This window comes from Schistocerca nitens, chromosome 4 (genome assembly GCF_023898315.1).
Source record: "Schistocerca nitens isolate TAMUIC-IGC-003100 chromosome 4, iqSchNite1.1, whole genome shotgun sequence".
NCBI lineage: Eukaryota > Metazoa > Arthropoda > Insecta > Orthoptera > Acrididae > Schistocerca > Schistocerca nitens.
The window spans coordinates 596,675,237-596,699,476 of record NC_064617.1 but is presented as its reverse complement, the minus strand read 5'-3'; the positions used below and the strand labels follow the sequence as shown (position 1 = coordinate 596,699,476).

The window sequence follows — 24,240 nt, the reverse complement described above, 5'->3', positions numbered from 1 at the left end:
AATTAACAAACTTTATTACTACCTAAAAAAGAAACACTGTACTAAGAGAAACAATTCCTGAGATCAGCAACAAATACATTAAACAGCAAGTTAAAAAGAAGGGAACAACAGTTTAGACAGCAGCAACAGTTGTAAAATGAAACAGGGCCTTTTACCAAATTATAAAACATTATAGAAAATCCAATAGAACTGGAAACCTCTAATGTCAAATTAAGACCAAATGTTATTGCCGGTGAAACTACAGACTATTTATTTTAACAAAGGGCACAGCTTGGGACAACAGTAATGGGCGCATATACAGGGTGTTTCAAAAATGACCGGTATATTTGAAACGGCAATAAAAACTAAACGAGCAGCGATAGAAATACACCGTTTGTTGCAATATGCTTGGGACAACAGTACATTTTCAGACGGACAAACTTTCGAAATTACAGTAGTTACAATTTTCAACAACAGATGGCGCTGCAAGTGATGTGAAAGATATAGACGACAACGCAGTCTGTGGGTGCGCCATTCTGTACGTCGTCTTTCTGCTGTAAGCGTGTGCTGTTCACAACGTGCAAGTGTGCTGTGGAAAACATGGTTCATTCCTTAGAACAGAGGATTTTTCTGGTGTTGGAATTCCACCGCCTAGAACACAGTGTTGTTGCAACAAGACGAAGTTTTCAACGGAGGTTTAAAGTAACCAAAGGACCGAAAAGCGATACAATAAAGGATCTGTTTGAAAAATTTCAACGGACTGGGAACGTGACGGATGAACGTGCTGGAAAGGTAGGGCGACCACGTACGGCAACCACAGAGGGCAACGCGCAGCTAGTGCAGCAGGTGATCCAACAGCGGCCTCGGGTTTCCGTTCGCCGTGTTGCAGCTGCGGTCCAAATGACGCCAACGTCCACGTATCGTCTCATGCGCCAGAGTTTACACCTCTATCCATACAAAATTCAAACGCGGCAACCCCTCAGCGCCGCTACCATTGCTGCACGAGAGACATTCGCTAACGATATAGTGCACAGGATTGATGACGGCGATATGCATGTGGGCAGCATTCGGTTTACTGACGAAGCTTATTTTTACCTGGACGGCTTCGTCAATAAACAGAACTGGCGCATATGGGGAACCGAAAAGCCCCATGTTGCAGTCCCATCGTCCCTGCATCCTCAAAAAGTACTGGTCTGGGCCGCCATGTCTTCCAAAGGAATCATTGGCCCATTTTTCATATCCGAAACGATTACTGAATCACGCTATCTGGACATTCTTCGTGAATTTGTGGCGGTACAAACTGCCTTAGACGACACTGCGAACACCTCGTGGTTTATGCAAGATGGTGCCCGGCCACATCGCACGGCCGACGTCTTTAATTTCCTGAATGAATATTTCGATGATCGTGTGATTGCTTTGGGCTATCCGAAACATACAGGAGGCGGCGTGGATTGGCCTCCCTATTAGCCAGACATGAACCCCTGTGACTTCCTTCTGTGGGGACACTTGAAAGACCAGGTGTACCGCCAGAATCCAGAAACAATTGAACAGCTGAAGCAGTACATCTCATCTGCATGTGAAGCCATTCCGCCAGACACGTTGTCAAAGGTTTCGGGTAATTTCATTCAGAGACTACGCCATATTATTGCTACGCATGGTGGATATGTGGAAAATATCGTACTATAGAGTTTCCCAGACCGCAGCGCCATCTGTTGTTGAAAATTGTAACTACTGTAATTTCGAAAGTTTGTCTGCCTGAAAATGTACTGTTGTCCCAAGCATATTGCAACAAACGGTGTATTTCTATCGCTGCTCGTTTAGTTTTTATTGCCGTTTCAAATATACCGGTCATTTTTGAAACACCCTGTAGGTCAGATACAATTTTCCATAACCTGTGGCTGACTCACCATTTAAACAGCCATGAAACTGAGGAGCAACGTCCTAAATTTTAGAATTACAAAAAGGTAAAAAATATGAAATGTTCTGACTAGGTACTGCTTCTATGTCTCCAGTTTAAGCCACGGGCACTGCGCCTAAGAAAAACACGCAACCGTGGCCAAACAAACTGCGACGTGCCCAAAACCAGTGCCGTCACAGCCCCCGACATTAAAAGAAAGGGGAGGGGGAGGCTACATTACATAATGCACTAAAACAAAAGAATGAGCAGTTTACAGTAGGAGTATACAGTATTTTCTCCTACCAGTTGTGTCAAACATTCAGGTGTGTAATCTTCCATCACGATTACAGTTTCCCACAAAATATATACGAATAAAACACTTACCTTGTTAATTTGTGACGAAAGATTATTTCAGTACAGTAAACTGTCTTTGGAAATCAACTTTGCCCACCTGTCACGAAAAGTAAGATAACAATCACTTTGCACCTCGAATCGATTGCATCTAAATGCAGTTTTGTGATCATAGAAGAAACATTTCATGGATTTCACGAGAATGTAGAAAAATGTTGGTGCGAATGGAAGCTGTAAGAAACACACGTAACTAATTATTCTGTACCTCGTAATAATCAATTCATCTGAAAATTCAGAAGAGAAGAAACTAAAAATTATGCCCATTAAGACAGAAACTAAAGTGCAGATTAGGGCACTGTGCAGATCTGCGCTTTTTCATCTTCAGATCTATACAAATAATGTATGCTAACCAGCGTATTCATTGCCTTCGTAATGTTTCGCTCTTCTTTAGTCTTCTAGTGATGAACTGCATCCACACCCATGAGTCTGATTGTTTCTTTGTATCCTTCCATCTACTATCTTTGTGTTATTGTTCGGTGTTCAAAAAGCAAAATATTATGCCTGCTCCCACGAGGTATTAAAACGAGGTCGCAAGAAGGCTAACGAATTATAATCAAAATACAGTGAGACACCAATTTGACTGTCGTCATGGTGTTAAGTCGACAGAAATAGGTGGGTGTCATTGCCTGCATCACCGGCATCCCATTCTCGTTTCATATTATCCTTAACACAATACGCTGAGATAAATGTGTATATTCTCCGTGTCGAAACATCCCACATTTCATTCATCCTGATCCATTCGTTACCCGCATCGGCAGCAATAAGTGATAGGAAAGCTGTTGTGAGGTGACGAATAACAATAAAAATGGTATTAATAACAAATCAGTAATCAAGTATGTTTACTGCATTACAGACGATTAACAAAATAACCAAGAAAGGCTGAGTGTTTAATTGGCCCACTGCATAAGTGTTCTTACCACTTTGTTACTGAATTCTGTTCTGGTTGTTTGTAGAGAGAAAAGAAAGAGTCCTGTAGCAATACATATCGCTAGTACCACGAGATATTGCCTATCAACTATCCTTGCTTTACACCACGAGACGAACATGGCGTCACCGAGTTGATATTTGAAATACATTTCTGTTTACTCCCTCTGCCTCTGTCTCTCTTTTTATTTTTTGACTAAAGCCTCGAGAAGCGCGAATAATAAGCATGTAGGCATATAACCTGTTTACAGTTATTTTCATTGGAATACATAATGCAAAAATACAACTTTTGAGTGTATTATTGCGTAATTCCAGTTATTGACAGTCTATTCGTGAGCTTGCTCGCATACAGTGGGGTGAAACCTAATACAAATATTTCTTGCACCATGCGCAACACACAAACGAAATCTCGCTGCACTGATGTCCGATATATTGCACGGAAAACATATCTGATTCATGTTGCTAAATACAGCTCTATCAGATATCAATTTGGATGCGTACCAAGTGTATAAAAGTATATCATGAAATACGCAGAAAGTCACATAGAGGTATTAGACTGAAACATAGCCATGACCAAGATTGGAACTGGGTTCGACGGCATCGTCGTCTACCACCTTGACAACTCGAACGGTTACAGTGCTCGGCCAGTTACTGACGTTAACTGCTATCAAAGCTACAGCATGAAAGCACAAAAATGTTAATAACCCGAAGATCATTAACTTTGGAACCCATAGAAAGTAAAGCAGTCATCAGTCGGAAGAGTGGTTTGAACACCACAGTGCTTTAACAGCCACGGTCTTGTTGGAGGTGGTATGTCGTTGCTTTCCTCCGACCTTTGAGTTGACCTACCTAGCCATTTAATAGGGGAACCTACAGTTTAACGTGGCTTTCGGACCACTGTGCAACTCGGCACTTATTACATCAACAAACACTGCCAGAGGGGAAATAAGTGTAAAATCGCACATAAAAACCGTGGGTTCAAATGGTTCAAATGGCTCTGAGCACTATGGGACTTAACATCTATGGTCATCAGTCCCTAGAACTTAGAACTACTTAAACCTAACTAACCTAAGGACATCACACACAACACCCAGCCATCACGAGGCAGAGAAAATCCCTGACCCCGCCGGGAATCGAACCCGGGAAAAAAAACCGTGGGTCTGAGACCTTCATATCCGTAAACTTGCTCTTTATCGCTTTTCCACCACGCAGCTGCTGCTGTGGTTTGTGCTTGGCATTAAAATGATGGACCTCTCGTTTGTGCCTGCGTTGGCACTTGCGTGTCCCTTAGGAGAACTTACATTTGGGATTACCCTCGTATACGTGTGTGTAAACGCCTTCCGATGTCCACTCAAGGAAGACAAGGACACGCAGTCTAGCTTCAATATTATAAATACGCCTCAGTTTGTGGATGAACTCAGGTTGATAATCATATCGAATATTTAGCAGTGCTGTACCCACTGGTGTTAAACTCATTTTCAACCAATGATTCCCACAGCTACAGGAACACTACTTGTGATACTTCTTAGACAAAATGCTTACGCAGTGCTATCAGACGAAAAGATCAACCTGGCACAAACTGGGGGAAGTTTGTTTTACAACCTTCGTACCTGGATAAAGAGCGTTTCCTATTTGAGATATCTGTGAACGTTGCTGCATAAGACGATTTAAGAAGAAACGAAATTCCTTCAGCTACGCCAATATTTAAAGAAATCGTCTTAACGGCACTAAATCGTGGTTTGTGAATCGTTTACCAGACGTACTCTGCCGCATTTCGCTGGTTAGAAGGCAAAAAGCTTAGTGACAAATTTCACACAAGGAAAAGGGGGACGAAATGTCTCTCACTAGAAGGTTATGTTGTTTTATTTAAATGATTACAAAATCAGGTAAAAAGAACAGTGAGGTGGTCAGTATAAGCACATAACTGTTGTCACTATGATGTTGCACCGCCCAGGGCCTGTAATGATAAAGGGCCCGTTTAGGTCAGGCATATTGTATACAGAAGTGGAAGAGAGAGCACCACTAATTTCTACAATCCGTATGCATTGTATACACACAGAAATTACTGTTACAGTGTACTTATGGGGCCCAATTAGTGATTTGTATATCTACTGGTGAGAAAGAGCACTGGCAAACAGTTTACGCTACATAAGGTTACTTAAACTGGTGTCACTCTGAGCTAGAATTTATGATCAGCGACTAAGTATAATGACAATGAGTCAAATGCGGGTTTTGCAACTGTGAAATACTTTCCTACATTATAGAAACGAAGGAAGGCAGCGCGTTGTTGTCAGGCAACGTCTCCATCAATTACTTTAGTTCTGATGTAATCTACGAGTAATTGCTGATGTTTGATATTAACATGAAAAGGATTCCGTAGACAGGGAAAGAACCTGTTCTTGGGCAACTGCTTCTATAATCACCAAAAGGGCCGGCCGGTGTGGCCGAGCGGTTCAAGGCGCTTCAGTCTGGAACCGCGCTACCGCTACGGTTGCAGGTTCGAATCCTGCCACGGGCATGGATGTGTGTGACGTCCTTAGGTTAGTTACATTTACGTAGTTCTAAGTTCTAGGGGACTGATGACCTCAGATTTTAAGTCCCATAGTGCTCAGAGTCATTTGAACCATTTTTGACCAAAAGGCCTTAAATGATCTTCAAGCACATGTGTTCCAGCAGCGGTATGAAGAAAATGATAGTAATAATGACGGTAATAATCGAATTATCCGGTAACTTCACACTTCACAGTGGATTTTCTCGAACTAAGAAATTTCCTGAATTGGTGAAAATTTCAAAATGGCTTCACATCGAGGCTATGATGCCTATAAGAGTCTTTACACCCTGCTGACGTGAGAATAGCATAATATCCGCATCAGAAGCTTTCTTCAGCTTAACCATTTAATAGACTCGCATTTTTTCCACCATGACTAATTTTGTAAGCTAAGCACATCATCCATTACAGCACACTCCTGGGGCTGGGAAATGTGGCCACAATGGTCTGGTAGAACGAACTACACTCCTGGAAATTGAAATAAGAACACCGTGAATTCATTGTCCCAGGAAGGGGAAACTTTATTGACACATTCCTGAGGTCAGATACATCACATGATCACACTGACAGAACCACAGGCACATAGACACAGGCAACAGAGCATGCACAATGTCGGCACTAGTACAGTGTATATCCACCTTTCGCAGCAATGCAGGCTGCTATTCTCCCACGGAGACGATCGTAGAGATGCTGGATGTAGTCCTGTGGAACGGCTTGCCATGCCATTTCCACCTGGCGCCTCAGTTGGACCAGCGTTCGTGCTGGACGTGCAGACCGCGCGAGACGACGCTTCATCCAGTCCCAAACATGCTCAATGGGGGACAGATCCGGAGATCTTGCTGGCCAGGGTAGTTGACTTACACCTTCTGGAGCACGTTGGGTGGCACGGGATACATGCGGACGTGCATTGTCCTGTTGGAACAGCAAGTTCCCTTGCCGGTATAGGAATGGTAGAACGATGGGTTCGATGACGGTTTGGATGTACCGTGCACTATTCAGTGTCCCCTCGACGATCACCAGTGGTGTACGGCCAGTGTAGGAGATCGCTCCCCGCACCATGATGCCAGGTGTTGGCCCTGTGTGCCTCGGTCGTATGCAGTCCTGATTGTGGCGCTCACCTGCACGGCGCCAAACACGCATACGACCATCATTGGCACCAAGGCAGAAGCGACTCTCATCGCTGAAGACGACACGTCTCCATTCGTCCCTCCATTCACGCCTGTCGCGACACCACTGGAGGCGGGCTGCACGATGTTGGGGCGTGAGTGGAAGACGGCCTAACGGTATGCGGGACCGTAGCCCAGCTTCATGGAGACGGTTGCGAATGGTCCTCGCCGATACCCCAGGAGCAACAGTGTCCCTAATTTGCTGGGAAGTGGCGGTGCGGTCCCCTACGGCACTGCGTAGGATCCTACGGTCTTGGCGTGCATCCGTGCGTCGCTGCGGTCCGGTCGCAGGTCGACGGGCACGTGCACCTTCCGCCGACCACTGGCGACAACATCGATGTACTGTGGAGACCTCACGCCCCACGTGTTGAGCAATTCGGCGGTACGTCCACCCGGCTTCCCGCATGCCCACTACACGCCCTCGCTCAAAGTCCGTCAACTGCACATACGGTTCACGTCCACGCTGTCGCGGCATGCTACCAGTGTTAAAGACTGCGATGGAGCTCCGTATGCCACGGCAAACTGGCTGACACTGACGGCGGCGGTGCACAAATGCTGCGCAGCTAGCGCCATTCGACGGCCAACACCGCGGTTCCTGGTGTGTCCGCTGTGCCGTGCGTGTGATCATTGCTTGTACAGCCCTCTCGCAGTGTCCGGAGCAAGTATGGTGGGTCTGACACACAGGTGTCAATGTGTTCTTTTTTCCATTTCCAGGAGTGTATTACAAGTGCAATACGTGGGTTCAGGCATTTACTTTTAAGAGGCACAAACAGATTTACTTTACCTCTGGTAACCTCAAGAGAAGGATGTTATAATCCAGAATCCGCGTTAAACATCACGTTCCTTCATTCCCAACAGGACAGAGCCGGTTTACTTTGGGAAATGACATAGGCCGAGATCATGGTAAACATAAATTCTGTCGCCAGTAAACTTAATAACATTAGAAAATTTTATTTTATTTGATGACCCGATAGCCATTTAAAGGAACAGGGCTCTTATTTTACTTGTACTTGATTGAACTAGAGACGCTGAAAAATTTGGTGCTGGACTGTGATTCGAATTCGTATCTCCTCTTTCGAGGATCTGAATCTCTCAGAACAGTATAGTTCAATCATTTCGTTCCTTTTTCCAAGACTGCAATCTTCTCTAGGTCTCCTCCAAAGGTAAGTATGTGGGTCCGATTCCTGATCCAGTACAAAAATATTCATAATTTCATTCCAAGCCCTATCACGTGCAAACCGGCCTGCTAGTGAAAATTACCGTCCATTTTTAATGTCTATTCATGTGTTGACAACAATTTCTGGTCAAACACGCACACATCTTACTGATGGTGAGTAAGCATTTGATACTTAAGCTATATTCGTGTACAATAAAGAAGAACGATAGGAGTGCGGTTCGATTGTCGCTCAGGCATAAAAATTTGTATCCCTATTTTGAATTGAAACACCTAGCAGCTAGTAAGAGAACCGATACGTAACATTTGATTTTTTAGTTAACAATCCGATTACTTATTGGGTTCGTATCTCCGTCACAGAACTTCACATAATGTGCTTCATCTTTAAATGCATACACACTGTGTTACTTCTGAATGGAGATATACGAGTATTAGACATCTTTCGTGGTTAGTTAACAGGGATGAAAGGGTCTTGATAGGAGTAACGGTTTATTACAAAAACTGTCGTCTTTTATTTTCAAGTTTAGATTTGGTTACTGATATTGGCGAAAATTTCGGTAATTCATGACTCTTCACGGCTAGTCAGCAATTTGATATGATTGGATTAGATTAGACTAATACTTGTTCCATAGATCATGAATACGATATTTCGTAATGATGTGGAACGTGTCATTTTAATGAAAGATTTCTTTACATACCGGTATTCAATTTCTTTACAACAATGTTTTACCCTCTCTCTCATTCTTTTTTATTTCTCTCTCTCTCTCTCTCTCTCTCTCTCTCTCACACACACACACACACACACACACACACACATCCTTGTTTTATTTTTATTTGTTTGGTGTGCTCGACTATCGGCGAGGCACGAAAACGTCCGTGAATGAGTTACTTAGTTTGCAGTACAGTTACGAAAGAAATATAAAAACAACTATGAGAGTTAATGATTTATGATGTTTAGTTTGCAGTGAGTTCTGAGTATTATTAGTAACTACGCTCCAGTCCCTAAACCTAGTTACAGAAATGCGAATCAGACGCATTACGTATTCCAGCCCGTAGCAGCCGCGTCTTTGAGACGCCAGCTATGGTCACTTTCCGGCCCGCTGTAGGATCACATCGGTTCGTCTTCTTCCTGCTGGTGCTGTAACTGAGATTTGGCAACAAGGCAAGGTATGTTTGGCTACTCTGTGTTCGACGAGTTACTTCCTGGTGTGCACGGAATTAAGCCTCAAAGTTCACTTGATTTTTCCTGTTATTTCTATTGAATAATCTGAGTTATTATCGCTTGAGGTGTAACAAAAGATTGTAAATTTACGGTTTTCAGCCCAGGAAAGTCGATGCACGTGGAAATAGTAACTAATCTCGTCTTTGAAATAGCAGTTTATGTGTTGTAGCCACTATTAGCCCCGTAAGAGGAACATCAAACACGTACCTCCTCGCTAGCTCTGTGGTGACGTGCTGACCTGTAATAAAGCGTGTGTTATCGTTCGCAGTTCCAGTCTCACTGACTGTAATCGTTTTATCCCTTCTGTGAAAGAGCTACAAGCAGTCAGATCAAACATCGATAAGAAAATACTTTCCGCTCATAGCGCAATGGTGGAAATCTTACATGCTGCACAACAGGTAACGCCTCTTTCCGCTGCTGACAAGCAAATTTTGGGTTTCTAGGAATACATAACTTTATTTATGAAATGCCACATTTGCATACCTCTTGAGTATGAGACAGCATGCCAATTAAACACAGACCCAATCGAAATCTAATTAGTAGTATTTTACTAATTCGTGCCGATAGAGGCACGCTTGTGTACAGATACTCAGTTTTATTATAACAGACTTTCATCACAAGGATATTGTGGGTAGTTTTATTTCATTTCTTGTAATACAGTGCAGAATTTTCGTAAGGTTTCTTTTAGTGTTGTTAAGACAATACTAAACATGCGAGAGATATTAATCATGAACGATATATGCGAATTGTCGGATGTTATCTATAACAGTCTGACAATGCACATGCAGTTTATTGATTACATGCATGTATAAAACTTGTTCTGAGTTAAAGATGTCAAACAAGGTTTGAAGAAGAGTAAAATGCCACTACCAGACGACAGCTAATGTAGAAAATACTTTTCTGGCTATTTTGGCACGATGCGCTCTCCCCATATATAATACAAAAGCTTCAAGATGCATCTGCTGTCTGGCCGTCTATTAAACCAGAAAAGAACTAAATGTCGCAGAAGTTAGCCCTTTTTCCACATGTGGCTATTTTGGGATGAGAAATGAAGGGAATTATGTTTAAAGTTCCATTAAATTGGTAACTTCAGCAGACAGCAAAATTGCGTTTTTAAAAATGTAGCAGCGAATGTACTAGAACTCTCGAGTCTTATCTACGGAGCATGAGGCTTATCGTTACGCTATTAGCTGTCATGTAGCTACAGTGCCTCCAGAAGTAAACAACAGTTCCTCCAGAAGTTCCGCATTCCACACTGCTGTGAGATAATGCATATGGCTGGATCTGGATTTCTGAGAGCCAGACAGTTATAGCTTTTCTTTTGCACTGCCCGACGTTTTCAACAAACAGATAGCGCAATAGAGTAGCTCAAATGGAAAGGAACACTTCCTATTTATATTTCTGCATTCTACACTGTTGGCAGTTCTGTGTTGGTGGGAGTTACGTGATTTTATTTCGGTGATTACAAAATAGAGTCCACTGTATGCACTGGGTAGCCGAGGCAGCTAGTTCATGGCGATTCGATGAACCAAGTAAATTAATGTACTGAACATGCTGCAAATCACAACAGGGAGCCTGTGTGTCAGAATTCTCATCGAGTATGCCGCAACGGTGTTATGATAGAAATATGAGCCTCTGAGAAGAGGTTTTGGTGGTCTGTTGGATTAATGGTAGTTTCCTATGATGCTGGTCTGGGTTCGATTACAACTTCTGCCCATGATTTTTGATCGGGAGAGATAGATTCTATTCTCTTCTGGCTAGGTCAAGAGATGAAGATATAAAGGCGTTGTTGTCTGAAAATCACATTAAATATGATATTCCTTCTCTAACAAGTAAACGTCAGGTTGAACCACAATAAAGTCAGGAGTGGCGAAATGTGGGAAGTCTATCACTAGTAACCTTTCTTATACTAGTTATTTACACTCCTGGAAATTGAAATAAGAACACCGTGAATTCATTGTCCCAGGAAGGGGAAACTTTATTGACACATTCCTGGGGTCAGATACATCACATGATCACACCGACAGAACCACAGGCACATAGACACAGGCAACAGAGCATGCACAATGTCGGCACTAGTACAGTGTATATCCACCTTTCGCAGCAATGCAGGCTGCTATTCTCCCACGGAGACGATCGTAGAGATGCTGGATGTAGTCCTGTGGAACGGCTTGCCATGCCATTTCCACCTGGCGCCTCAGTTGGACCAGCGTTCGTGCTGGACGTGCAGACCGCGTGAGACGACGCTTCATCCAGTCCCAAACATGCTCAATGGGGGACAGATCCGGAGATCTTGCTGGCCAGGGTAGTTGACTTACACCTTCTAGAGCACGTTGGGTGGCACGGGATACATGCGGACGTGCATTGTCCTGTTGGAACAGCAAGTTCCCTTGCCGGTCTAGGAATGGTAGAACGATGGGTTCGATGACGGTTTGGATGTACCGTGCACTATTCAGTGTCCCCTCGACGATCACCAGTGGTGTACGGCCAGTGTAGGAGATCGCTCCCCACACCATGATGCCAGGTGTTGGCCCTGTGTGCCTCGGTCGTATGCAGTCCTGATTGTGGCGCTCACCTGCACGGCGCCAAACACGCATACGACCATCATTGGCACCAAGGCAGAAGCGACTCTCATCGCTGAAGACGACACGTCTCCATTCGTCCCTCCATTCACGCCTGTCGTGACACCACTGGAGGCGGGCTGCACGATGTTGGGGCGTGAGCGGAAGACGGCCTAACGGTATGCGGGACCGTAGCCCAGCTTCATGGAGACGGTTGCGAATGGTCCTCGCCGATACCCCAGGAGCAACAGTGTCCCTAATTTGCTGGGAAGTGGCGGTGCGGTCCCCTACGGCACTGCGTAGGATCCTACGGTCTTGGCGTGCATCCGTGCGTCGCTGCGGTCCGGTCGCAGGTCGACGGGCACGTGCACCTTCCGCCGACCACTGGCGACAACATCGATGTACTGTGGAGACCTCACGCCCCACGTGTTGAGCAATTCGGCGGTACGTCCACCCGGCCTCCCGCATGCCCACTATACGCCCTCGCTCAAAGTCCGTCAACTGCACATACGGTTCACGTCCACGCTGTCGCGGCATGCTACCAGTGTTAAAGACTGCGATGGAGCTCCGTATGCCACGGCAAACTGGCTGACACTGACGGCGGCGGTGCACAAATGCTGCGCAGCTAGCGCCATTCGACGGCCAACACCGCGGTTCCTGGTGTGTCCGCTGTGCCGTGCGTGTGATCATTGCTTGTACAGCCCTCTCGCAGTGTCCGGAGCAAGTATGGTGGGTCTGACACACAGGTGTCAATGTGTTCTTTTTTCCATTTCCAGGAGTGTATTTACAGTGACGAAACAAACGCTATGTAGGGCCACAGGACACTTATTCCATCTTTTATTTGAGCTTCTGTTTGTCGATAAAATTGGTTCTGAACTTGGAATGCAACTCAGACCGCCCTTAATGCGGAATTTGATCCCTTCATGACAATACAGTTCGACTACAATTTGTTGTTTGTTCAAAACTGCAGATTCCTCAACATCTCCACATATTGCGTGTCAATGGGTTCTAATCCTGGCCCGGCACTAAAGTTTCCATTATGTATTGTCAAGCTCTAGCATGACAACACCTGTCTGCTGGTGGATAATAATTTTGATTTTTGATGCATTTTAATTCGTTGTCAACACTGACGTAATCTGACGTTTAGGCTCCCAGTGAGATACAGAACTATTTGAGAGATCACTGTAAGTTCAAGGATGTTATTCCGAGCTGCTGGTGGAGAAAAATTCGGTAGCTAACGTCTCTTTGTGTGTAGTCAACAACGATATGTATGGGGTTCGATTCCCAGTCAGTTCTGAACTCTTCGTTATATTACTTCTATTTCAAACATGCTCATATGTCACTGCTGGTGTAACAAACCCATATTTAACGTTCGTTTTCTCTAGAATATAACAGCGATAGGTGCCGGGTTGGAGTCCTGGGAAGGAAAACAGTAATGTTTCGTCACGTCATTTCAGTTAAAACATCTAGCTACTGCCGAGAAAATCTGATATGTCACAGTTGATTGTGCTTCTATAACAATGCGATTAGGTTCTGTTTTCGAATCCCTGTCCAACATAAAGCTTTACCTCAAGGCATTTCAAGTAAGCTACTTGTGAAGAAGCAATATTTAACATCTCTCGTATTTCATTAACAGGGTCAATAGATGCTGGGTAGGAATTCGCGTCCGTTAAAAATGTTTACGTTATGTAATTTAAAGTTGATATTTGCAAACTGATACTGTCTAAAATCGAGGTATATCACTCTCTGTATGCTTAGTCAGGAATGACTTTTAGTTTCCGTCAGTCACGAAACCTTTGCTTAGTCTGCATGACCTGGGTTTGAATCCATATGCAGAACGAGGCGGCTCGTCGTGTCAATTGACGTTCATACATATTCTCAGCTAGCTGCTTGTGAATAACTTTAATTTTTAATGTCATTTTGAGTTAAATAACAAGTATGGTATGCTACTTTGAAGAGGAAATCATGAATACGACGAACTTACTACGTGCATTACCTATCTGACGTAATAATGAGAGTGGTAGCATTTCAGGTATGTCCTTTATTGTAATAAATGTGAGTTTACAAGCCGTAATCACAGTCTTATCTGTGATAAGGTGTTCCCTGATATTTCTAGTATCGTGGTATTACTTTACATCTTGAGTTATTTCGATACAGAGCAGTGTTTCTAGTGGTGACTTCTTGTAATCACTTTCAATAGCCAAACGACTATACCAACGAGCAATTAGAGAACCTGCTAGACAGCTGCGTTATGTGGGTTGCATGCGAATCAGGCGAAATGCAATTCAGGTCGTTCGGATACTTTTGAGCATGACTGTACGTGCTATAGACAAAACTTCTAAAATTACCATTTAATTATTTCGCTTTTGATCTGCTCCCAACTTATTCATATCTACTACTAATCATCGTGTCAGTAATGCTATATCTAAGAACAAAAATGGATTGGCAATTTACTTTGTTTCTTTCGTTCCTTTCATTATTTTATTTGAGACTTATTCTGCGTTAGTTTTACTTTCTTTAACCAAATATTCAACCAATATGTCTTCAGGTTTGCTTTCTAGCCTCCTTCATACTATTCTAGTGGAAATTTAAATGGGGCGAAACGTTAGACAGCTCGTCCGATAATTCTGTCATTCATCCAGTTTTGCCTTCTATGTGATGCTGATGACGATACTTCTCTAAACTATTCTTCATTCACTGTGGCCGAGAGGTTCTAAGCACTTCAGTCCGGAACCGCGCGGCCGCTACGGCCGCAGTTTCGAATCCTGCCTCGGGCATGGATGTGTGTGATGACCTTAGGTTAGTTAGGTTTAAGTTCTAGGGGACTGATGACCTCAGATGTTAAGTCCCATTGTGCTCAGAGAGATTAGAACCATTTTAGCTATTCTTTATTTCAGGAAAGTGGCGTGTGCTTGGTCAGGTAGCTATCGGTCTTTCCGTCTGCCTAGACTTCTCCATTATCTTCGTTTGTAGTTCGTAACGTTTAGTCTTTCGTTCTTCATTCTTGTTATACGTTCTTTTGAAATTCAACTAATGTCTTCAATTTCATTTTTTGAGGCGATAAATATCAATTTCGTTTCTACCGGTACTTATACTAATTTTGTCTAATCTCCAATGTCATATTCGTGTTCTCAGAAACATAACTGCTCACGTGATCTGATGTTTTCCCGGCGTATACTCTGCTTCTAAGGTTCTCGGGTGACTGCCAGATCCGGTCGTCAAAGGTCCACGATATTTCGGCGAAAAACCGTTTCGCCATCATCTAGCTGATGGAATAATGTGACTTCTGCGAACTGGCGGTGTAAGTTCAGACGTCACCGGCCACGTTCCGTGCTCAGAATTGTCAGGAGGGGGGAGGGGGGGAGGGGAAGGGCGGCGTACTGCTACGGTAATGGTAGTGGGGCTGCTGTGGTGATGGAAGCGAGGCTGGAGGGAAGTCGGTTGCCTCCGCCCGCCGTCCATGTCGCATCTCGCGTCCGGATGTCGCGTTCTGCTTTGATCGAGCTTAGTACTGGTTCTCGTATAGCTTGCTCAGTTTGAAATCCATGTCCCTGTTGATAAAATTATCATTCGCACATGGATTTTAATCACTTCTTCGAAAATAGTCTCAAAATTTTTCGATGGTAGGCATGACTTTCATTTGCTAGTAAGTCATTTTGTGTCATTTTCAATGTAGTGTTCTGTTATTGCAAACTTGTTGGGCTACAATAAGGTGGTGTGGCACTCATGTTCTGTATGTCGATCTTCGATTGTGTGATCGTTTGTCTAACATAAGTTCTGTCGTCACATTCAAGAGGAGTTTCGTACATCCCTGGCGGGCGGAAAAGTGGTGTTATGTGATGCTTCCGCAGTAGTCTGCCAACTTTTAACGATATGCTAGCAAACGTTATGAAAGCGGTATTCTTTCCTTATTCTCTCGTGTTTTTGGCATCCCTGTCATTCTCGGGGCTCTTGCGTCGCAGGGCCGTCCGAATCTGTCGACTGCTGTATCCTTCTAGAGGAAGAGGGATTACAGGTGCCGCGGCTCTGCCCTCTGACTCTGTTCGTCAGAAATGGAGTGTGCCCTGTGCACTTGAGTACTGATTCCTCAGTTCTTCTTCTAGGGATGGTGGCAGTTGGAGGCACGGTGGTATAAATCTGTATGCGTTGGCTTGCGGTATCCGTTGTGGACAAACGAGCTGTAGGGCCTATGGCGATCTAAGACGTCAAAAAAAGGAAGTTTGCCTCTTTTTTTTATTTCCATGGTAAACTGGATTTTCCATGGATGGAATTCAGATAAAGTGAACATAAAAAATTCGGAGGCATTACTTTTCTCCGCGCCCTCCTAGATTCAACTGCGATTAAAATCAAATTATAAATTAATTAATACCGGCATGCATTGCAATGGCTCTATCAAATGTTTTGTTATTTATTGGAAGCAGATACACATAAACAAAGCACTTACGTATGTAGAAAATAAATAAAAGAATAATTTTTTCATCATTGCGTTATACATGTATTTGAGTAAGTTTACTCAAGTGCTTTGGGGTACACAACATTTTTGATCTTACCGTCTTCTGAAAAATAATAACAACAATAATATCAAGTTTTCGGCTCTCCCAATCGTGAGCACGCTACATATAACTGACCTCTTAAAAATCAGAAACTTTCCATATTTAATACACACACTTGAAGCAACTGACTGCGATTTGCTGCTAGTCATCTGTGAATACGAGGCAAACGGGGAACGGTAGTCGTTTGACATAAAGTTTCATGTCGCAGAGTGAAAAGAATGCATGGAATTAGCACATTATCTCCGTTTGACTTACCACTCAGAATTGTCGCCCCAGTAACATTCGGCATAAGTTCTTTGACGACGAGTCTGGTTCGACTGCACAATCGAAATGGATCAAAGTTGCGCAGAAAAAATTATTGGTGCCCCGATTTCGAGTGACGATATATGCGGTGTGGGACACTGGGAAGATCCAACGAATTCAAAAACCCTGTTGGACAGTTTCAAATACCGTCCGTATTCACGACGCAGTCAAACGATTCGTGGGAAGCAGACTCAACCGCTATTTGTTCATGGATGACAGAGTTGATCGCATTGACGTCAATGTTTCTTGCTGCCAAAATTGTACGTTCGTAAACCAGTGAGGTTTTTTTGTTATCTCGAGAAGTTGATCATCGTCTTCTCGCAGTCGGTTTCAACAGAAAACCGAAACTTCGTTGCTGGAAAAGTTATATAGCTACAAACCGTCGATGGTCTATGCTGATTCTTTTGCAGAAAACCGCGCGCAAATCGAGCCGTTACTTTAAGGGATCATACGTTGCGAACAGATAGACACACATCGCTGTTAACAGTACCTGACATGCTGCAATTACAGATACAGAAATTCAATACTGAATTAATCGTGCTAGAGTATCCTCTGTCAAATTAAGATCTTGAGTATTTGACAGTCATGACTCATGCAACTAAAACCTTGCATAAGATTCAGTTGTTTTATAAGTCTGAATCTTGAACATGTTGTAGGCGACATCTTAAAGAGCCTTCACAATATCACCAGCGATGCATGAAAGGGTTCCGCATATAATATGCCAAAACAGAGGAACAAATGATGGGTTATCATGCTAAAGGGGCTAAGTAACAAAATGTACTTCCTACGTTATTCAGAATAAACTATATTCAAAGAATGTAAACGTAAATATGCACTATCTCCACTTTAACACTTGCTCATTGACTTTAGCAAAGCAAGTAATCGCTTGGCATGACCCAAAAACACCAAGGAGACATTGATTTTTCTGAATAAATTTCCACTAAAATGCTAGACGGGCTAAGTCCATCAAACACCGTTTTTCAATGTTTCTATCTCTAGTAATAATTTTACTGTTCAATCCTGACACAATTCACTGTATGACTGTGCGGCTCAGGTAGGCATTTCCATCATAATTTTGAGGCCTCTTATCCTCTCTGAATATAATGATTTGCACACTGACATTACTCAATATGATCGTTTTGAAATCTTCTCTTCGCCAGCATTTGTCCCATCCCCCTAATTCAACAAATACCTTTTTTGTCTAAATTACCATGTATATCTGAATTAATACATGAGGCAGAAGTTTGTATTTACCTTAACTGTGTTAATCATCATATCAGCTACTTGCTGAAAGTCCATAAAACTATTCATGTGAACAAATTTAAACGCTTGCTTATGGCGAACTGTTTCTATGGCGTTCATTAAAATATCGGGAACAAAATGAATCCCCCACCTTTCTTTTTCAACAACTGGCCTCTTGTTGTCACTTTTTTATGTTAATTCCCTTTGCTGAATTATTCATATTGTTTTCACTATCCATTTTATCGCCAATGAAGACACACAAGAGACAGGCTGCAAAACGACAGGAGCAAACCGAAGTGCATGTCCTGTACAACCAACCAGTGTCACACGGTCTGCACTTAACCCATTTAGTATGAACAACACAGAGAAGTTACCTGTCATGACGCCTACTGGCTTTCGTAGCAACTACATTAGCTATCATTGCAGAGAGCCCCTTTATTCTGTAAAAGCCCTGTCACATACCACCTAACAAGTAGAAAACACAATTGCTGCAAAACCGCAGCTTAGTCTCTTTAGCATTATAGCCCTTCAAGTGTCAGTATCCTTGAACGGAGACATACAGCCAGTACAGAAGCTATGGTTTTAAGACATCAATGACAATAGGTAGGGAATCTAGTCAGTATGCCTAATAATCGCATTTCCAAACAAATTTTTTACTTTAATTTAACAATAGACAAACACTGTGTTGGAGATCACTGAAAACGAGTTACGGACCTAATTAAGGCTAACAATAAGATATGTTAACAGTTGGGAGACCTCAGCCCTTGACCGTTCATTCTAGAGATCACTAGTCCATCACGAGACACTTCCTTTTGTAGAAAACAACAGACACACAGCGACTGATAAGAGGCGGCGTGGAAAAGAAAAGGAACCACCGGGAGTAAATCTTCATATGGGGCTACCTGTCATCACTGCAGCAAACTATGTGCCTCTCACATTAGACTATAGAGTTATCTCCAGACTCAAATGACTGGAAGACAAAGCTACTCTTCTACGAGTATTTTCTGTAATGATGATTACTTCTGCTACTAGGACTACTGCGACTCCTCAGCAAACTTTATAAATGGCATAGTTACTCTTCTACTTATATTTGTATTATGAAATGTCCATTTATCTTAAAATATTAATGGTGATAAATACTTCATTGCACTCATTTTTTTCTGTATGTTGCCTCTCTTCATTTTCCATCTTGCCGCAGTTCAGTTGTTTTTTATAAATACTATGTAAGACCTGACTGCCCCGGTTCACTGCTTCTTAAAGCATGCGATCCTGAAACCAGAAAATTTGTCAGTCGACTGTTACAAACGATTTTCCACCCATTTGTACTACGAGTTGTTGATGCAGTGCATAACTATTGTTGTTGTTTGTATTACACTTCTTCCAACTATGTGGTCATTAAGAATGGAACAGCTAACAGCTTTTGCTTGCGAGGTACGTAGTAATAACTTTAGCGAAGGATCATATGTTTAATAATATTTTCTTTTGTTTTGGAAACATCTAACTGACTGCCTTCTCTGAAAACGTGCTGTTTGTGGATATTGCTCTCACCCATTTCCCTTGCGTTTCGCTGTGATATATTACTCTGATATAAATTAACCGACTATTATTTTATTTCTTGCTAAGTGCGTTTAGTTATGTATGGCAATATTTACTGCACTTTTTGTGACATAGTACCTAAGTAAGTTGTTCTGCACTTTGCAGGAATCCAACCCCGGATGACGACCCATTGCACTGGCCGCAAGTAACGTTTGGGAGAGAGCTGCAGTACCTACGTATAGGTGAAAAGTTGGAAGTGAAGAAGGGACTCTTCCAGAAGAGAATCGACTTTTGGAAATCACTACCTTTCTGATTACGACACGACGTCCGTGCAGGAGCGTCTATGAATACAGTAGATTCAAGGTTCTCCTTACAAGATGTACAAGAACTTTTAATAAAATTGAAATTCATACACCTGCCGGAAATTGCAGGTTGAACAAATACGATGAAAAAATTAATTCAACCTCGTGATGGCTGGGTGTTGTGTGCTGTCCTTAGGTTAGTTAGGTTTAAGTAGTTCTAAGTTCTAGGGGACTTATGACCACAGCAGTTGAGTCCCATAGTGCTCAGAGCCATTTGAACCATTTTGAAATTAATTCACCATGTTTTGTGCTTTGGCTTTATTAAGCTTAATAATACATTTTTGCTGAAGCCTGTCTGATATGTCAAAGACAATTGTGGACTCAATGCCCTTCAACAGATTCTCAAAAGAAAAATAGTTCTGTATGAAATTTTTTTTATTTGACATTAACTGAATTTTCTGTCGGTGCTTCACATAAGATGATGATAATGTTACATAGGAAATTTATTCCTGATCTTCTGTTTAAAATAATTTATTTTATCACGTCCAGATTTCAGATCCTTAAACCATCGTCGGGTGACAGCTGAATATCGCAAGATATATAAAATGATATGCAGCTCACACACGTATTACTAACGCTTATACAGAAGATAGATAATGATGACAGAGTATAACTTTGTAACATTATGCAGCAATTGTTGCGTTTAAAAAGAAAACAAAAACAAAATAAAAATAAGTTTTTTATGGTAAGCGGAAATCATACATGCAACATAAGACAAAAAATTTAAATTGGGTTCATTACTTTAATATGTCATTTGCATGGTTGGAAATTAATTTAACAGAGCGGAAAAAGGAAAATATGCTTCATCATTTAAAATTAAACTGGCATTCTGTGTGATGTTTATTCAGTTAAAGTATTTCCCGCAGGTCCAGCTGTCTGGTTTTCTAAATAGCATTCAAGTCGTCACAGATTTCGCGGTATGAGGTGTTTTCTGTTAAGAGAAGTTCCATGACGGTGGCATAATGTCTTTCTTAGTCTCCAACTTCTCGTGTACCGATACGCTAACAGCCATAGCTCTGCATAACTGACCAAAATACACTACCACAGGACTTGCAGGTGACTTTTTTATATGCTACTCTGACAAAAGTCTTTTCTTTATTATTGGATGATATTTTAGTTATGAGGTTGTACTTTTAAAAGTCAGCTCTATAGTTGCCATATTTGAATTTTTTCGCAAGGCAAATCCATATTTTGGTGTATATATCTTTATTTATGTCTAGTGGTACCAGTCCAAAACCAGATCATCTACATACCTGATCCAGTTTACAATTTTGAAATTCAGTGGCTTTTTATAAGAGATCTTGTTCCAAATTGTCCATGAAAATTTGATAGTGTTATAGACTAAGCGCGTAACCTGTAGCTAGTCCATGAAACTGATTGTCATAACTGTAGTCAAACTGTAAATAATTCTCTTTCACAAATATTCGAATGGTAACAAAGTCATGTGATCCCACAAGACTTACTTTAGATTTGTGCCCAATTTCTGTTAACACTGTATCTCTGAGCAGCAGCGAAGTACACTAGGTAAATTTATCATGTATCTACAAATTACTCAGAACAACTGCGGGATTGTTCCTGTCTATAACGATTAACACATAAAGTGGGTTATTATGATCAGTAAGTTACAGATAGAGGTGCTAAAGCAGAAGAATTACTCAGTCTTTATTGTCCTAGGTGAATTTACAAACAGCTTTATTTTTCCAATTAGGTCCTTATGTAAAATTCCTTCGGCGCTATCTGAAGTACTTTTTATGATAAGGAACTGGGTATTTGTTTTAGATGTCATCCACAGACCACGAGAGCTTTTATTTGCAGCCTACAACATATTCTGTCATGTAAATGTGGCTTTTCTTTCTCTTTTCCTCGATACACGTCTGCCATATTTTATGGTAGCATACACGATAGGACTCACGTTTCAAAGGATCTTGAATACTGACGTAAAACCTAATTTTCTAAATGGTTCACTGTTATACACTTCACCCTGCTCTGTAATCAGTTATTCCAAAAGCAATACGAATAAGTTTCCAAAAGTCAAAAATGAGTTACAGAAAAACGAAAGAAAACAGAGAAAAAGAAGCAAACAGAGAAAAGCAACGAGTCAGTATTGCAGGACTGGTAGAGATAAACAAAAGGAGATAAAGTGAGAAACAAGGGCTTTGAAAAGAGAGTTCACTATAAAGACAGAACAACGAGAAAGAATACCAAAGAAAAGATAACGGATCTAAAGTATGAATGCAAACATACGTTCGAAAACAAATACCCGTTAACATACGGGCCACTTTGCCCTTTGGTACTCTTCTATCTATTGGCACAACATGAAGTGATCAATATTTTTATCACTCATTCTCATAAATTCCTCAGGTCCCCTTCGCAGAAAAACAGGAGCCCGTAGGAAGAAATGTGGTTGCCCCCTGATTTGGTAACATGCATGAGGTACACGTTCATGTACCGTATGCACGTTGTCGGCGGGTTTGGGAAACACAATTGGTATTAAATATCTCCGCAGAAAGAAACTTTAGATCAGATGCGCGTGGAAGGCGTGCTGCTAGGTAGTCGTGCACCATTATATCCAACATGTTTCTGCTAGGGTAACCCTCTAGTGGTAATTCGTCGTGCAGAAACTGGCGGTAAACAGTATCAGTTGATCTGACTGGTGAACCATATGGACCCAGCAACCTGTCGGCCACAACGCCTGCCCACACATGAATGCTAAAGTAAACCTAGTGCCTTTCCATATTTTCGCTAGGACTTGCATCTATTCACACGTGGTTACTGTGGTAGTTTCTTGATCTATATTGTATGAATGTCGCTTCTACATCTACATGGTTACTCTGCAATTCATACTTAAATGCCTGGCAGAGGGTTCATCGAACCATTTTCATACTACTTCTCTACCATTCCACTCTCAAATGGTGTTTGTGGAAAAAGAACACCTAAACCTTTCCGTTCAAGCTCTGATTTCTCTTATTGCATTGTGACGATCATTTCTTTGATATGTAGGTGGGTGTCAACAAAATATTTTTGCATTCAGAAGAGAAAGTTGGTGATTGAAATTCTGTGAATAGATCTCGCCGCAAAGAAAACCGTCTTTGTTTCAGTGACTGCCACCCCAACTCATGTACCATATCAGTGACACTGTCACCCCTATTGCACGATAACACGAAACGAGCTGCCCTTCTTTGCACTTTTTCGATGTCCTCCGTCAATCCTACCTGGTAAGGATCCCACACCACGCAGCAATATTCCAGCAGAAGACGGACAAGTGTAATGTAGGCTGTCTCTTCAGTGGGTTTGTCGCACCTTATAAGTATTCTGCCAACAAAGCACAGTCTTTGTTTCGGCTTCCCCACAATATTATCAATGTGGTCTTTCCAAATTATGTTGCAGGTAATTGTTATTCCTAGGTATTTAGTCGAATTGACAGCCATTAGTTTTGTGCGATTTATCGTATACCCAAAATTAGTCAGATTTCTTTTAGTACTCATGTGGATGACCTCATATTTTTCTTTGTTTCGTGGCAATTGCCACTTTTCGCACCATACAGAAATTCTCTCTAGATCATTTTGTAATTGGAATTGATTGTCTGATGATTTTACTAGACGGTAAATTACAGCGTCATCTGCAAACAATCTAACGGTCAGATTATTACCTAGATCATTTATATACATTAGGTACAGCAGAGGGCGTATGACACTACCTTGCGGAACGCCAGCTATCACATCTGTTCTACTCGATGGTTTATCATCTATCACTATGAACTGTGACCTCTCTGAGAGGAAATCACGAACCCAGTCACAACTGATACGATATTCCATATGCATGCAATTTGATTAATAGTCGCTTGTGAGGAAGGGTATCAAAAGCCTTCTGGAAATCTAGGAATACAGAATCGATCTGAGATCCCTTGTTGACAGCATTCATTACTTCATGGGAATAAAGAGGTAGCTGTGTTGTACAAGAACGATATTTTCTAAATCTTATGTATCAATAAGTCATTTTCTTCAAGGTGATTCATAATGTTCGAGTACAGTACATGCTCCAAAATCATACTGCAAATTGAGGTCAGTGATATGGGTCTGTAATTCAATGGGTTACTCCTATTTCCTTTCTTGAATGTAGCTGATGTACACTTACATAATTAGCTAGGAAGGGAGGGAGACTCTCTCTTAGGAAGGCATTTGGTATGGCTATTGAGTATAGCCTCTACCCATAGTAATTCACAGGAACTATCTATTTCAACTTCAGTACAAGATAAACTACTGCCAACAGACACAAACACACCACCACCTACTTCATTCGATCTATCCTTTCTGAACAAGCTTTGCACCTCTGTAAAAATTTCGGCAGAATTTATCTCCGGCT

At 42.0% G+C, this 24,240-nt stretch overlaps 1 protein-coding gene across 1 annotated transcript in view; it reads left to right on the top strand.

The window, feature by feature from the left end:
* Positions 1–19,859, top strand: part of LOC126252455 (juvenile hormone esterase-like) — a 128,740-nt gene extending 108,881 nt beyond the window's left edge. Inside the window, exon 10 of the mRNA XM_049953350.1 lies at positions 19,682–19,859. Within this exon, the coding sequence (XP_049809307.1) occupies positions 19,682–19,829 (148 nt within the window). The 3' untranslated portion in view covers positions 19,830–19,859. The remainder of the gene's footprint in view (positions 1–19,681) is intronic.
* Positions 19,860–24,240: the final 4,381 nt, after the last annotated feature.